The sequence below is a fragment of the Bos indicus genome, chromosome X, assembly GCF_029378745.1.
Source record: "Bos indicus isolate NIAB-ARS_2022 breed Sahiwal x Tharparkar chromosome X, NIAB-ARS_B.indTharparkar_mat_pri_1.0, whole genome shotgun sequence".
Classification (NCBI taxonomy): Eukaryota; Metazoa; Chordata; class Mammalia; order Artiodactyla; family Bovidae; genus Bos; species Bos indicus.
In genome coordinates this window covers 58202307-58218843 of record NC_091789.1, presented here as the reverse complement: position 1 = coordinate 58218843, position 16537 = coordinate 58202307, and the positions used below count along the sequence as shown (strand labels likewise).

The window sequence follows — 16537 nt, the reverse complement described above, 5'->3', positions numbered from 1 at the left end:
TGGGATTGGAATGAAACTGACCTTTTCCAGTCCTGTGGCCGCTGCTGAGTTTTCCAAATTTTCTGGCATATTGATTGCAGCACTTTCACAGCATCATCTTTCAGGAATGGGAAAGACTAGAGATCTCTTCAAGAAAATTAGAGATACCAACGGAACATTTCATGCAAAGATGGGCACAATAAAGGACAGAAATGGTATGGACCTAATGGAGGCAGAAGATATTAAGAAGAGGTGGCAAGAATACACAGAAGAGATGCGCCACAGCTAAAGTAGCGACCGTCTCTCTACGCGGGTGTGAGCTTCGCCAGCCCCTCCCCCAGGAGACCGTTGCAGTCGGGCAGCCCCTGCTCCTTGGTAACCATGTGTGACCGAAAGGCCGTAATCAAGAATGCCGATATGACGGAGGAGATGCAACAGGACTCAGTGGAGTGTGCTACTCAGGCATTGGAAAAGTATAATATAGAGAAGGACATTGTGGCCCATATTAAGAAGGAGTTTGACAAGAAGTACAACCCCACCTGGCACTGCATCGTGGGGAGGAACTTCGGTAGTTATGTGACACATGAAACCAAACACTTCATCTACTTCTACCTGGGCCAAGTGGCCATTCTCCTGTTCAAATCTGGTTAAAAGCATGGACTGTGCCACACACCCAGTGATCCATCCAAAAACAAGGACTGCAGCCTAAATTCCAAATACCAGACACTGAAGTCTTCAGTCTTGCCTAAGGGAACACCTCCATCTTTGAACCTTTACTGTGTTTTGTACAGGGCATTCTCTGTACTAGTTTGTTGTGGTTATAAAGCAATTAGCAAAACATCTTACATTTGTATTTATTTTCTATTCCATACCTCTCTGCAACATGTTTTTCTCTTCAAAATCCATTCCTTTAAAGAAATAAATCTGTTGAAGTGTGCGTTAATTACCGTTTGTTCAAATAATCTATTGAAGATGGCCTATTACTTGATTTTGGGTAGGTTGGTGGGGGTGATTCCTTGAAGTTTTTGTGGAATGTAATAGACTAGCCTATTCAACACTCTGGAGTTTCATTCTTGCCCAGCCTGCTCCTGTTGTACATGGAAGAATACTACTCAGAAGTGCATGTTGAGAAATGCATGGCAGAGAAACTCGTACTCCTAACCTGATAAATACATTCCTTAAGTGCTCCTTCTGTGGTAACTGCTATAGACTGTTCTAGGCCTTAGGCCTCAAGAGAAGATGAATGTGTCGTATAACTCCTTTAAGTTTTCTGTGGCTGTAAAATGGAAATAAGCTGGTGAGAAAGTTGGGCTAATGAGAAATTTGTTGGGCTCTAGACATTTACCCTCCCCTGCCTTGGCCAAAGTATACTCTAGAGATTAAAGGTGGTCTTAAAGGGAAAAAGCTTTTGAGCAGCAGTCCTCCATGTGATTCTAATAAAGTCTGCAGGAATTTAAACTTAAAAAAAAAAAAAAAAGAATACACAGAAGAACTATACAAAAAAGATCTTCATGACCCAGATAATCACGATGATGCAATCACTCACCTAGAGCCAGATATTCTGGAATGTGAAGTCAAGTGGGCCTTAGGAAGCATCACTATGAACAAAGTTAGTGGAGGTGATGGAATTCCAGTTGAGCTTTTTCATATCCTAAAAGATGATGCTGTGAAAGTGCTGCACTCTGTATGCCATCAAATTTGGAAAACTCAGCAGTGGCCACAGGACTAGAAAAGGTCAAGTTTCATTCCAATCTCAAAGAAAGGCAATGCCAAAGATTGCTCAAACTACCACACAATTGCACTCATCTCACACACTAGTAAAGTAATGCTCAAAATTAATTCTCTAAGCCAGGTTTCAATAACACATGTACTGTGAACGTCCAGATGTTCAACCTGGATTTAGAAAAGGCATAGGAACCAGAGTTCAAATTGCCAACATCCACTGGATCATTGAAAAAGCAAGAGAATTTGAGAAAAGCATGTACTTTTGCTCTATTGACTACGCCAAAGCCTTAGACTGTGTGGATCACAACAAATCGTGGAAAATTCTGAAAGAGATGGGAATACCAGACCACCTGACCTGCCTCTTGAGAAATCTGTATGCAGGTCAGGAAGCAACAGTTAGAACTGGACATGGAACAACAGACTGGTTCCAAATAGGAATAGGAATATGTCAAGGCTGTATATTGTCACCATGCTTATTTAGCTTCTATGCAGAGTACATCATGAGAAACGCTGGGCTGGATGAAGCACAAACGGGAATCAAGATTGCTGGGAGAAATATAGATAACCTCTGATATGCAGATGACACCCCTTATGGCAGAAAGTGAAGAACTAAAGAGCCTCTTGGTGAATGTGAAAGAAGAGAGTGAAAAAGTTGGCTTAAAGCTCAACATTCAGAAAACTAAGATCTGGTCCCAACACTTCATGGCAAATAGATGGAGAAACAGTGGAAACAGTGACAGACTTTATTTTGGGGGGCTCCAAAATCACTGCAGATGGTGACTGCAGCCATGAAATAAAAAGACATTTACTCCTTGGAAGAAAAGTTATGACCAACCTGGACAGCATATTAAAAGGAAAAGACATTACTTTGCCAACAAAGGTCCATCTAGTCAAGGCTATGTTTTTTCCAGTAGTCATGTATGGATGTGAGAGTTGGACTATAAAGAAAGCTGAGTGCTGAAGAACTGATGCTTTTTATCTGTGGTGTTGGAGAAGACTCTTGAGAGTCCCTTGGACTGCAAGGAAATCCAACCAATCCATCCTAAAGGAAATAAGTCCTGAATGTTCATTGGAAGGACTGATGTTGAAGCTGAAACTCCAATACTTTGGCCACCTGATGTGAAAAGCTGACTCCTTTGAGAAGACCCTGATGCTGGCAAAGACTGAAGGTAAGAGGAGAAGGGGACGACAGAGGATGAGATGGTTGGATGTCATCACTGACTCAATGGACATGAGTTTGAGTAAACTCTGGGAGTTTGTGATTGACAAGGAGGCCTGGCATTCTGCAGTCCATGGGGTCACAAAGAGTCTGACATGACTGAGCGACTGAACTGAAATGAACTGGACTCACAAGTGGTTCTGAGGATTCAATGGGACAATTACTGTAAAGTGCTTACTTAGCACAATTGTGAGTCTTTGTGACCTCCATGGACTTCAGCGTACCAGGCTTTCCTGTTCTTCACTATCTCCCACAGTTTGCTCAAGCTCATGTTTATTGAGCTGATGATGTCATCCAAGCATTTCATCATCTGTCGCTCTCGTGTCCTCCTGCCTTCAATGTTTCCCAGCATCACAGTCTTTTCCAATTAGTTGGCTCTTAGCTTCAAGTGGCCAGCATATTGGAGCTCCAGCCTCAGCACAGTAAGTAACTGGAGCATAAGAAGTGATCAAAAAAAAAAAAAAGAAAAGAAAAAGAAGAAGTGATCAAAAGTGGTAGCAATTTAGCTCGCTATAAGTTTTGTTTCTGTTCAACTTTCATGGTATTTGACAATAGGATCTAAGCACCGTCTTCTGGAACCCTTATCTTGCATGGCATCTACCATAGTTTAAACCTCTGGATTTCCTCTTACCAGTCTAACTGCTTTGTTTCCATCCATGTTGTTCATGTCTCTTCCTCTTCCTACTCCATCAGTGTGATTGTGTCCTAAGATTCTGCTCTTAATTTACTCTTTTTTTCTTTATCAATCTCTCCCTAAACTAAGTTGGAAATATGGGTCTTGGATTCAGGAGTGAAGTTATTACAAGTCCACAGCCACACTCATCATCATCTTTCCTTCTAAACTGGCTTACTCCTAACTTGGCTGTTTTCATCACTAGCATCACAGATTTGGCTTTGCTGCAGCTGAAGAGTACCATTACAACCTAAATATGTCAGCCTCTGCAATTTTTCTTGTATTGACTTGTTTCTAGAGTCCAACCCATTCCTCAAAGACCATCTTAAATATTGTCTCTTCTGTGAAATGCTTCCTACAAGATGAGTTCTGAAGTAATTATTGTTCTACTACTTTCTAGTCGTGTGACAGCAGGAAAGTTCTAAATCACCCACTTTCAGTTTGTTCACTTAGAATATGAGGGTAATCAAGATCCCTAATTGATCAAGTTGACATGAGGATTAAAGTAAATGAGAAAAATTATATAAAGTGCTTTGTATTTCATCTCACATATAATAACCTCAATAGATGCTAGTAGTTACTGTTGTTTCTTCTTCTTGTTCTTCTTCTACTACTACTACTATTGATATTACCATAAATTCATTGGAAAGTCCAGAGCAATTGAATGCTGTCTCTTCTATTGAAATTTTCTAGTTCTAACTTTTATTAGGGCTATTTATCTACATGATTGACACCTGTCATTAACCCCCTCCAACTATTATATTCTAAGGACAAGAACAATGTCTTCCTTATCTTAGTGTGTAGGGGGTCAGTATTTTTTGTTGAATTTAATTGAATTCTATTTCCTACTGGCCCCATTTGGCATTTTTCTTTGTTCCCTCCTCTTTTGTTCAGTTCCAAAGGAAGCAATAGTGATTAGAGTAAGAATGTAAGACATTTCATTGTAATATTTTTCTTGTACCTTTGAATAGAGTCTCACTTTCCTTTGTTTGGTCTCTCAGGCAAATTGTTTACTTAGGGATTGTGGTGACTGGGGGTAAGTGGTCAGGGGACTTAGCTGCGGAGTTAATAGCGAAAATTATAGCCTCTGATTATAAGGAGAGGAAAGCTTATTTTTCTTTTTTATATATCTTTCAGACACTATCAGTTATGTTTTCTTTTTGAACTAGGAAAGCCAGTCAATATTATTCATTGATTTATTTTGGTATATATACCCTTAGGCACCAAAAAACATGTAAGAAAGGCAGAAAATACTCTTAATTCTAACAAGAGCTTAGTTTTGCTCTGTAGTTTCTTTTCTGAGCTGTCACACAAACCCTAAAAGATGAAGAAAAGGAAAGAGTAAAAACTACCCTAATTGGGAACATTATTAGAGTCATATATAGGCAAAATCATGAAACAAAGTCATTTTTGTTCTTGTACTACCCTGGTTCCTGTATTTAACCCTTTCTGTGGCCTTTTTAATGTGCCAGACACCAAATGTTTTCTCCCTAAACTCAAATTCAAAATCAAGTTTCCATTTCTCATTTGCACTCAAGTATATACTTCTGAGAACAGCTTAGGGAGTCTCATTGCATGTGTATATGTTTGAATACATTACATTTTAAACAGAAATAAAAACTTTAAGTCTAAAAGATGTCACTTTAATACAGAATGAAGTAAGTCAGAAAGAGAAAAACAAATACTAACATATATATATGGAATCTAGAAAAATGGTACTGAAGAACCTACTTGCAGGGAAAGAATGGAGACGGATATAGAGAATGGACTTGTGGACACAGCAGGGAAAGAAGAGGGTAGGAAGAATTGAGAGAGTAGCACTGAAACATATACATAGCTATTTTATATAGGGAAGTTGCTGTATAACAGGGAGCTCAACTCCATGCTCTGTGATGACCTAGATGGGTAGGATGGGAGCAGGAAGGGAGGCTCAAGAGGGAGGGAATATATGTATATATTATGGCTGATTCGCTTTGTACAGCAGAAACCAACACAACATTGTAAAGCAATTATCCTCTAATTAAAAAAATAAGTAAATAAAAATAAATAAAACGCCTGCCGTCAAAGTTTTAGAAAAGGGAAAAACAATAAAAGGTGTCACTTTGATTTTAAACATTAGTCAACAGGTAGGGGTGGTGATAGAAATTCTGAAGGTATAGAAAAGCTTTCCTAGGGCTTTTGAGTTCACATTACATAGGTCATCTGCTCTGATTACTTAGAAGTTCCCTACAAACTATCTGTCAAAGTGTTACTGGCTCAACAACAAAATTATTAGTTTTTCCCTTTCATTTGAAAATTTCAAGACTCAAGGTAAGCAGTTGCTCCTGTGTTCATATTCTCTGAAGATCAATAAACAAAGAAGAAATTAGTGTGGAATCAGATAGGCCCAAGGAAGATAATAACTGTGTGTGTTAGTCACTCAGTCGTGTAGCCTGCCAGGCTCCTCTGTCCATGGGATTCTCCAGGCAAGAATACTGGAGTGGGTTGCCATTCCCTTCTCCACAGGATTTTTCTGACCCAGGGATTGAACCTGGGTCTGCAGCATCACAGGCATATTCTTTACCATCTGAGCCACCAGGGAAGCCCCTGTAAGATAATAACTAGTGGTCACTTTGTGTTTATCATATATCTCTGGGGAAAAAATAAAGCAAAGAATAATTATTGAAAAACATCATAAATGAGGACTTATGAATGCATAAATATGTTAGTTCTCTCTTAGGTCCGTAACATGCTGCATGAAATCTAGCTGATTTAGTTTTTGGTTGTCCCCTTTATCTACAAAGTCTCTTGGTCTAAATGACTACATGACAATGAAGAAAAAATCTTTATCAAGGAATGAAATATTTTTTAAAAAATGGTGGTAGAAAAATAGCATTGTAAGCCACAGTCCACTTCATCTATTTTCATGCTTGGCCTGTAGCCCATATTTCTTTTTTCTCTCTGAGAGGTGAGAGAAATTTTTCTGGGAAGAGAATGAAATGAATGAGTGTGTTGATGATGCACCTTCACACTTGAACACTAAGAGAAAGTCCTGCGCCAAATTCCTTTCCTCAAAGCAGCAAGGAAGAGAAACTTAGTTTTGTATAAAACTTGCACAACTGGGTGTGGCTGAAACTCCTCTCAGGGAGAACTTGCATGTGTGAGTATATCTGTCTGGGACTGTGGCTTTCTTAACTGAGAACGTTAACCATTTTGATTTGCTGTATTTTGGAAGTATATCCTCAATAATGACAAGTTTTCACACAAGTTATATGGCCTCAGTGAAGGCATATTATAAATGGAAGGGTGGAAGAGCCCACAGCCTATTAGAACTCAAGTATTAAAACTTCTATTTCAACAGAAATAAAACTGAGCTAACATCTTGCATGATTTGGAATCATTTCCTAAAAAGTGAGATGTCTGGTCAGGGGCAAAACTGAAGCATGACTGTTGCCAAGAAGTGATATAAAGAAGTTCCTCCAACTGCTTCTTCCACTACTTTCAATATAAAATGACCACTTTGATGTTCCTCTTGGGGCTGTTAACAAATCTTATTCAATATTGATGGAATAGGAATATTAAAAATCTATGGTCTCTACAGCAGGCCAAATTCCAAGCCTTCACGTCAATGTCAAATTCTGTCAGCTGTCAAAAGCCAAAATATCTTATTACCAGAAATATATGGAACCCTAGAGGGATGATTCACCCATTACATTTAACTAAAAAGGATTTATTGACCATTTCTTCAGCATCCAGCCCTAGATGTGTTAGGGAATGAAAAAGTATATGGCAGGGCCTTTAGCTGGTAAAGAATCTGCCTGCAATGCAGGAGACCTGGGTTTGATCCCTGGGTTGGGACGATCCCCTGGAGAAGGGAAAGGCCACCCACTCCAGGATTCTGGCCTGGAGAATTCCATGGACTGTATAGTCCATGGGGTCACAAAGAGCTGGACATGACTGAGTGACTTTCACTTTAATCTCAGGAAGTTTATGAAGACCACACCTGAAAATCCTGAAGGTCAGGGGCCAGTGACTCTTCAGTTCTATGTGGCTGTCAGCAGAGTTAAGGCACTGAGTTCAGACAGGCTTTAGGCACAGGCAGAAAAGAAAAAGAAAGGGAGAGGAATAAAAGAGGACCTATGAGAGTATGAGAAGACAAAGGAAAGATTTGTGAGACTGAAGAAGAAAAAGATATAAAAGATAGGGGGTGAAGAGAGAGCAATAGTTAGAAAGAGGAAAGACACCCTGCCTTCCCTCTTCAGTTAATATCCACACCAGTTTTAAAAGTGCTGGATTCCTTAAGTCAAAGTCCAGCATCCACTGTTGGGTTAGCTGTGGTTTGGTAATGAAGGAGGTTGAAGGAAGGAAAAAGGACAGGGGCCTTTGACATGCTTGAATTCCCTTCAGCTGCCTATCACAATATCAACGTGTTGAAAGTTTCTAATCCTGCACTGAGAATGAATCTGGCCTTCTCATTGCATAAGACACTGAGGCTTGAATACTGCCAGACCATCTTGTCTCTTTTAGGGAGGCTAAATTTCCAGTCAATAAATGACTGGGCTATTGTATTGCCCTCTGGAGAAGCAGGCCTGAGTTTGTTTGTTTACTCATTCCTGAAATTGGATTCTGGATGCTGGAGAAAGGAGGGCTGTTTTCTGAGGAAAGGAGAGACTGTGTTAGGGCAGTATGCCCTCACCATCCCTCTCCATTTGCTGTGACAGACCAGACGGGGTGATGGATAGTTGGGGCGTTTATGGCTGTTGAATATGCCTAATCTGAATTCTCAGCAATTAGGGCTATTCAGCTTTAACCTTTTGGCTGGACTATACATTTCACCAGATGCAGCAGAAGCCCTGACTAAATCTGTCTTTACCTCTCTGGCACCTCTTTTCTGCCTGAACATTTTCCCTCAGACACAAATGTGTTCTTTTTTAAAAGATGCCACGGATACATTCAAAGCATAGTTATGGACCATACCACTTTCCCCCTCCTTAGGGGGGAAAAATTTAGGTTTTGTACAAAAAGGCTATAGAAGTTCTCTGGGCTGCGTTTCTGGAGACACACTTCCTTTCAAGAATTCTCACCCCATAACTGAATCAGATCCCCATGTGAAATCCTCTTCGGTCTCTATTCTTCAATCCAGGTGATACAGGCAAAAGAGTTCCATGTTATCATAAAATCATGGAATCTCAGCCAGAGGGAACTAGAGATCATTTAGTTATACTCATGACTTAAGAAGTGAAGAAATTAAGTTCCAGAGAGGAAATGGGATCTGCCCATATTTACATAGCAATTTATAGTAGAGCTGGGACTTTTGACTTGGACAGGGATAAACAAATGGGGTCATAAGAAATTTCATATTTAATACCTCTGTTCTCCATTTTAGATGATTTACTTTTCTAATATTTCATTTTTTAAATTTATTGACATTTAATTCACTTAATCCTTTCTAGATAGTTTTCTTTCTTTTCCCTGAAATCCAAGTGAATAATCAATTTTCCACTTTCATTAAAACTGTTAAGGGCAGTTGTTGAATTTTGTACAATTTTTGTTCTCCATATTGCCTTTCAAAGTTTTGACACATAACTCATTTGATAAATACATGGGGAAGTAGTACAGTTTAGTAAAAAGACCCCTGAATTTGAAGCTAGACAATCCTAATTTTCATCTCAGCACTGATATTTACCAGCTATGAGGCTTGAATAAGTTATGTGCTTTATCAGAGCCTCATTTCTGCATCTATAAAATGGAACAATGGTACCTATGTCATGGGATTCTGTGACAATTGAAGTAATTCATGAAGAGTGTCTGCACTAAGTATGTAATAAATGGTGGCCATTCATAATACTTAATGAAGGGGTGAGTGAATACTTGAAAATGACAGAGATCTACAATCAACAGGATAGTCACAGGGGAGAGCTAAACCGAGGGTAAACAGGAGAAATTGAATAGCTTGCTAGCGCCCCCTTGAGTTAGAGTTTGGATTGCTTTTTTGCTTTCAGTTCAGTTCAGTTCAGTCACTCAGTTGTGTATGACTCTTTGTCACCCCATGGACGGCAGCACGCCAGGCCTCCCTGTCCATCGCCAACTCCAGGAGTTTACTCAAACTCTTGTCCACTGAGTCGGTGATGCCAACCAACCATCTCATCCTCTGTCGTCCCCTTCTCCTCCCGCCTTCAATCTTTCCCAGCATCAGGGTCTTTTCAAATGAGTCAGCTCTTAGCATCAGGTGGCCAAGTACTGGAGTTTCAGCTTCAACATCAGTCCTTCCAATGAACACCCAGGACTGATCTCCTTTAGGATGGACTGGTTGGATCTCCTTGCAGTCCAAGGGACTCTCAAGAGTCTTCTTCAACACCAGAGGTCAAAAGCATCAATTCTTCAGCACTCAGCTTTCTTTATAGTCCAAGTCTCACATCCACACACAACTATTGGAAAACCATAGCTTTGATTAGATGGACTTCTGTTGGCAAAGTAATGTCTTTTCCTTTTAATATGCTGTCTAGGTTGGTCATAACTTTCCTTCCAAGGAGCAAGCATCTTTTAATTTCATGGCTTCAGTCAACATCTGCAGTGATTTTGGAGCCCCCAAAATAAAGTCTGCTACTGTTTCCACTGTTTCTCCATCTATTTGCCATGAAGTTATGGGACCAGATGCCATGATCTTAGTTTTCTGAATGTTGAGTTTTAATCCAACTTTTTCACTCTCCTCTTTCACATTCATCAAGAGGCTCTTAAGTTCTTCTTTACTTTCTGCCATAAGGGCTGTGTCACCTGCATATCTGAGGTTACTGATATTTCTCCTGGCAATCTTGATTCCAGCTTGTGCTTCATCCAGCCCAGCATTTCTCAGGATGTACTCTTCATAGAAGCTAAATAAGCAGGGTGACAATATACAGCCTTGACATACTCCTTTTCTTATTTGAAACCAGTCTGTTGTTCCATGTCCAGTTCTAACTGTTGATTACTGACCTGCATACAGATTTCTCAAGAGGCAGGTCAGGTGGTCTGGTATTCCCATCTCTTTCAGAATTTTCCACAGTTTGTTGTGATCCACACAGTCAAAGGCTTTGGCATAGTCAATAAAGCAGAAGTCAATATTTTTCTACTTGCTTTTTCGATGATCCAGCGGATGTTGGCAATTTGATCTCTGGTTCCTCTGCCTTTTCTAAATCCAGGTTGAACATCTGGAAGTTCATGGTTCACGTATTAGTGAAGCCTGGCTTGGAGAATTTTGAGCATTACTTTACTAGCGTGTGAGATGAGTGCCATTGTGCAGTAATTTGAGCATTCTTTGGCATTGTGTTTCTTAGGGATTGGAATGAAACCTGACCTTTTCCAGTCCCGAGGCCACTGCTGAGTTTTCCAAATTTGCTGGCATACAGAGTGCAGCACTTTCACAGTATCATCTTTTAGGATTCGAAATAGTTCAACTGAAATTCCATCACCTCCACTCACTTTGTTTGTAGTGATGCTTCCTAAGGCCCACTTGACTTCACATTCCAGGATGTCGGGTTCTAGGTTGGTGATCACACCATCATGATTATCTGGGTCATGAAAATCTTTTTGTATAATTCTTCTGTGGATTCTTGCCACCTCTTCTTAATAACTTCTGCTTCTGTTAGGGCCATACCACTTTTGTTCTTTTTTTTTTTTTTGGTTTCTGTTGGTTATAAACCAATCCCTAGAATATCCTGAAATTGTCAGAGTTAAAGGGGCTTTAGAAATCACTTTGTTCAAACCTTTAATTTTGTAAAGTTGGAAAGTCAGGCTGAAAGATAAACTGAATTCACTTGGTCACAAACTTGGTTGAGATAGGAGCATACTTTGAGTTTTTAGGCATTTCTTTCCAGTACATTTTCTCTATAATGTCTACATCCATAAGTCATATCTGATTTCAGACATTAGAACAAAAATATACTTCAAAGCTTCCCTTGTGGCTCAGACGGTAAAGCGTCTGCCTACAATGCAGGAGACACGGGTTCGATCCCTGGGTTGTGAAGTTCCTCTGGAGAAGGAAATTACAACCCACTCCAGTATTCTTGCCTGGAAAATCCCATGGATGGGGGAGCCCGGTAGGCTACAGTCCATGGGGTCGCAAAGAGTTGGACACAACTGAGCGACTTCACTTCACTTCGTACTTCAAAGCAACATCATGATTTGGGTCTTACCTAGCATTTTGAATTAGCCATGCGTCTGCTCCTCTTCTTTAACATGAATAATCAAATAGATGATAATATAATCTGGGGATAAACTTGAAGATTTAATTCTTAAAGGGTGTGTATATAATGTGTGTATGTATCAAGCCTTCCTGCGTATAATCGAAGTGAATGAAATACACAGAAAAGAAAAAGATAATCTGTCAAATGGAAGACAAAGCAAGTTACCAATTCAAAAAAGCGAACTGCTGTGACAAACTGGGCTTTATGGTGCAGAACAGAGTAGCACCTTGGAGTATTCTTTTTCTTTGGGGAAAGGGTATCTGGAGTAGAAACTGAATGAGAAAGTGTGACTTTTTAGCCCATGACTTTTTCTGTGAAGAGGCTAATCAGGTCTTTTGCTTCCTTGCCCTGACACTGCAATTGTCCTGTGAACAAATCATCCCACTTTAAAGGAACAGAGGGGGTAAAAAAGAACTCAGTGGCAGGCTGAAGACATCCTAAAACAAGTCTCAAGAAATGTTTTTGTAAATTGGCCAGTTCAGGATCAAGACCTGGCAGCTGGGAGCCTATGGCTTTTAGCTCACTGGTTGTCTTTACCAAAGTCTGGGCCATTTCCCCCAACACAGTGCAGGAAAAAAAAAAAAAAAAAACAACCTTTGAATGGAAAACTATGCATTGTTTAGATCACACCCTTCCAGTATATCTGATTATAATTTTTCACTCTGTCTGAGCAATTTTACAACTCTGTAAACAGTAGAAAATTGATAGCAGTGCAAAATAATTGTTGTCCATAGACATAAATTCTATCCACTGGATGCCTAATGCCCGCCTTCCCCACCAAACACTTTGAAAGAGGCCAGTTAGCCTGCATTTACATATCTATTTCAATATTTCTGAACTACAGTGCCCTTTTTTTTTCTTGAATTCCCCCTGAAACTGGTTGTGTAACACTTCAACGATTTCCTCAGTAATGAGTTAGGGAACACCTTTAACATTTGCTCATTTTTACAGCTGTATAGGTGTCATGATTTTACATTTCTTAATAAAATTATCTTTTAACAACAGCCATGCCAAAGGTATAAGAGTCCTCTATTCCTTGGGTATCTAGACCATGTATACAGCAGATAGCAAATTTTTACAAAGGAAAAGACAGTAGAAAGTGAAGTCACTCAGTTGTGTCTGACTCTTTGCAACCCCATGGACTGAAGCCTAGCAGGCTCCTCCATCCACGGAATTTTCCAGGCAAGAGTACTGGAGTGGGTTGCCATTTCCTTCTCCAGGGGATCTTCCTGACCCAGGGACTGAACCCAGGTCTCCCACATTGTAGGCAGATGCTTCACCATCTGAGCCACCAGGTTTTGGCTAATAACTCAGACCCTCCAGATATAATTATTGGCAAGTCCTGATTTCCTTGTGCTTGGTAGACTAATCTTTGTTGAGCTAGAGTAAGCAAGCAGGGTCTTTTCACTTTTGGAACAGGCAGCAAGACCAATGCACCATGGCATCAACGCAGCTCCCTCAGGAAGGCCTGCAAGCCTATTTGCAAAAGAAGCAAAAGACACAGTTGGCACCAGGAAATGTTTCTGTAAAGCCCGCTGTACCACTTCCACCCTCAGATGGACAAGCTCCTGCAAAATAGAGAGATTCTGCCAGCACACTCTTGCCTGAACAGAGAAAGTAAACTTTCACAGAGATTCGGAATCAATGATTTCAGCAACTGAGGTGCCATTCCTGAACCTGCCATATGTTAGCTGGCTGACTCTGTGAAGCCAACTACCTTCCTTAATTATGAAACGGGATTCTGGGATGTGTGCTCAGCATATACCTATGGGTCTATTCACACCATAGCCACAAAATGATGTGATAAAACTGTTTTCAACAGTGTTCAGGGATAGATCTGGTTTCAACTGGTGAGCAGCACAACTTTATATCATCAAGAGAACTTTCTGACTTTCCAAGGGTTTCAAATAACAGAATTAATTCTCAAAAAATGAAAAAAGGAACTTCAAGTTGAAGGTAGATGAGATGTGGTAGGGGAAATGGGATATGGGTTGACCAGGTGGGGCAAGGAAACATTTTATTAATAGTATCTATGGCTCTAATGTCAATTCCTGGACTTCTATCCATATATTCTAGCTTACAGAAGTACTACCTGACTGACTATTGCCTTGGGATTTATAAAATACAGAGTCTCTCCTTTTCTGCTTGTGGTTACTGTGTAATTTCAGGCTAGGTTTCTCTACAGTTTTGTTTTTACTTGTAAACTAGAGTTATAAGTGTAAAACAGATAATGCTTGCTCTGAATTGGAATAAAAATCATAATCTTAAAGAGAGGATGTTCATTAGAAGGTAATGTTTAAATATGTCATCATGCATGACATGAAAATAAGTTTTCTTTTTTTTTAGATAAAACAGTAAGTGTCCGTCTGCCACAAAGTCCAGTCTTAACTTAGAAAATTAAGATATTTTGAAAAAGTTCATGTCAACACATACTAAAGAAAGAAAGCCTTTTAAAGTACAAGACAGTCCTGCTCTTCAACTCAATTCCATTAAAAACAATTAAAGATAAATATAAAGACAGTTTCTAAGATGAACTGAAAAGCTGTTTCCTTCTTATTATTACTTTATGTTTTCTTGTCAGTAGTCCTGCACATGCCCAGGCCAAACCTCAGACTTAATAAATGAGGATCTTTGGTGAGATTTGGGGCAAGAGATTAAATTCTATACAATTTCTCAAAATGTTTCCAATGTATACTGAAGCTTAACAAATGTGTGGCTTAGAAGATAGGAGTGATTTTAAGGACAGGTAGAAAATGAATATTTCAATGGATTTTAAATTAATAGTGTGGAGAACTTGTCGATTTTTGTATGTTTTCACTTCAATTCCTAATAAAAATTCTCACCTCTTAAGCACAGTTGCCATTGACCATGTTTATATTTAAAATCTTCCCCTCAAACCGAGAAGTCAGAAATTCCCATTCATCATACTTACAAATAAAGGGTAGCCTGGAAACCACCATCATATTTAAATACTTTCCTCTTTTTACATTGCTCTGAGATGGAGAGGGAGTCCTGGGTATGTCAGCACAAATTCCACCTGGGACCACTCTGAATTCAGATAATAGATTTAATGAGTTCGAAATGGGTTGTTGACCTTCTTCCAACTCATTAATGCCTTTCGGCAGCTCTCATCATTTCTCACTCCCCGTCAGCTTCTTTCCAAACACAGCTTCTTGTGGCATTTCACTGACAAAAGGATGCATGTGTACCTCAAAAATTCAAAACACCCTTTTCAAAGGCTCATCTGACAAAAAGCAGGGTGTGAAAGCATTTCATTGCATCCCTGCTTTTTTCTTATGTCGGGTTGCCCTTATTCTGAAATGTATACAGCTCTGAGAGCCTGTAAGTCTGTCTCTTATTTTTGCTAATACATGCTTAACCTACCTATCTTTTGACCAGCTAAGAATATTCCAGCTAAGGTTTTTAACAGAATTTAAACAAAGTACTCCTAAAGCAATGTGCTATACATTCAAATTAACAAGCATTGAGAGAGATTCTGATACACAAAACTTATTTTTCTCTTTTGAGTTATTAGGCAGTAGAAAATATTCGAATGGCTCTCTAAACATCTGTTGGTAGTTTCTAGAAGCCTGAAATGATGTTTGAATCTGCAAGGACAATGATTTCTGCTTTTATCTAAGTATTCCAACTCACCCTGAACTCTATTCTCTGTACACACTCTGAGGCATCTCCACAGTGAATAGTAGCTTATGGTGCCCTAATTGCCATCTTGGGGTTCTTTTTACTTCTAATTTTCTGGCCTGTAGGCACTTGAGGGCAAGGATCAAATAATCTGTTTCTCTTCCCTCCAAGCCCTCTAGCACAGTCTGAACAGTCAGAAAAGACTTGTCAACTTATCCAAGGAAAATGCACTCCAGATCATAATGTGTTCAGCAGTTACAAAACACAATATTTAAGTTGCTATGAAGCAAGTGAGTCTAGAGATGTAAGCATGGGAAATGACTCAGATACACATAATAAGAGGTCCAATCACTGTGGCCAGTCCACAAGCAGAATTTACTGCCTTTTCCTCTGTTCCCACAGAATGTATTTAAGTAACACTTGTTTGATACTGTGTAATACAGTTACTTCCAAACAGACCTGTCATACCCATTTGATATGAACCTCTTGAAGGTATGCTGCTGCTGCTGCAGCTGCTAAGTCGCATCAGTCGTGTCCGACTCTGTGCGACCCCATAGATGGCAGCCCACCAGGCTCCGCCGTCCCTGGTGGATTATGCTTAATCTTTAATATCTCCAGGACCTAGTGGAAAGCCTGGAAAAAATAAAACAGTCAAGGAGTGTTCTTTAATATGTATGTATGCATATGTTGTGCATTATTCAGGATTAGAACTTCATCACTATTTTCACTAAAAGATGAGGATACCAATGGTTCCCTAAGGCTCCTTTCAGATGCTAGTACCGTGGTTCCATAATAAACAATGTAGGAATTGTTGGAGGGAAGGTAAATTGATGCAGTCACTATGGAAAACAGTATGGAGCTTCCTTTAAAAACTAAAAATAGAGTTACAGTATGACCCATCAATCTCACTCGTGGGCATATAGTCAGAGAAAACTCTAATTTGAAAAGATACATGAACTCCAATGTTTAAAGCAGGACTGTTTACAATAGCCAGTGCATGGAAGCAACTTAAATGTCCATTGATAGAGGAATGAATAAAAAAATATGTGGTATGTTTATATGTATATATACATATATACACACATTATATATACATAT

The 16537-nt window shown here is 39.5% G+C and overlaps 2 protein-coding genes across 2 annotated transcripts in view; one reads left to right on the top strand and one right to left on the bottom strand.

Moving 5' to 3' along the window:
- Positions 1-16537, bottom strand: part of IL1RAPL2 (interleukin 1 receptor accessory protein like 2) — a 1181612-nt gene that overhangs the window by 132585 nt on the left and 1032490 nt on the right. The gene's annotated exons all lie outside the window — the stretch shown is intronic.
- Positions 295-666, top strand: LOC109555509 (dynein light chain 1, cytoplasmic-like). The gene has a single exon (XM_019956441.2). It carries the CDS (start codon positions 361-363, stop codon positions 628-630), a length of 270 nt encoding a protein of 89 aa, XP_019812000.2. The 5' UTR covers positions 295-360; the 3' UTR covers positions 631-666.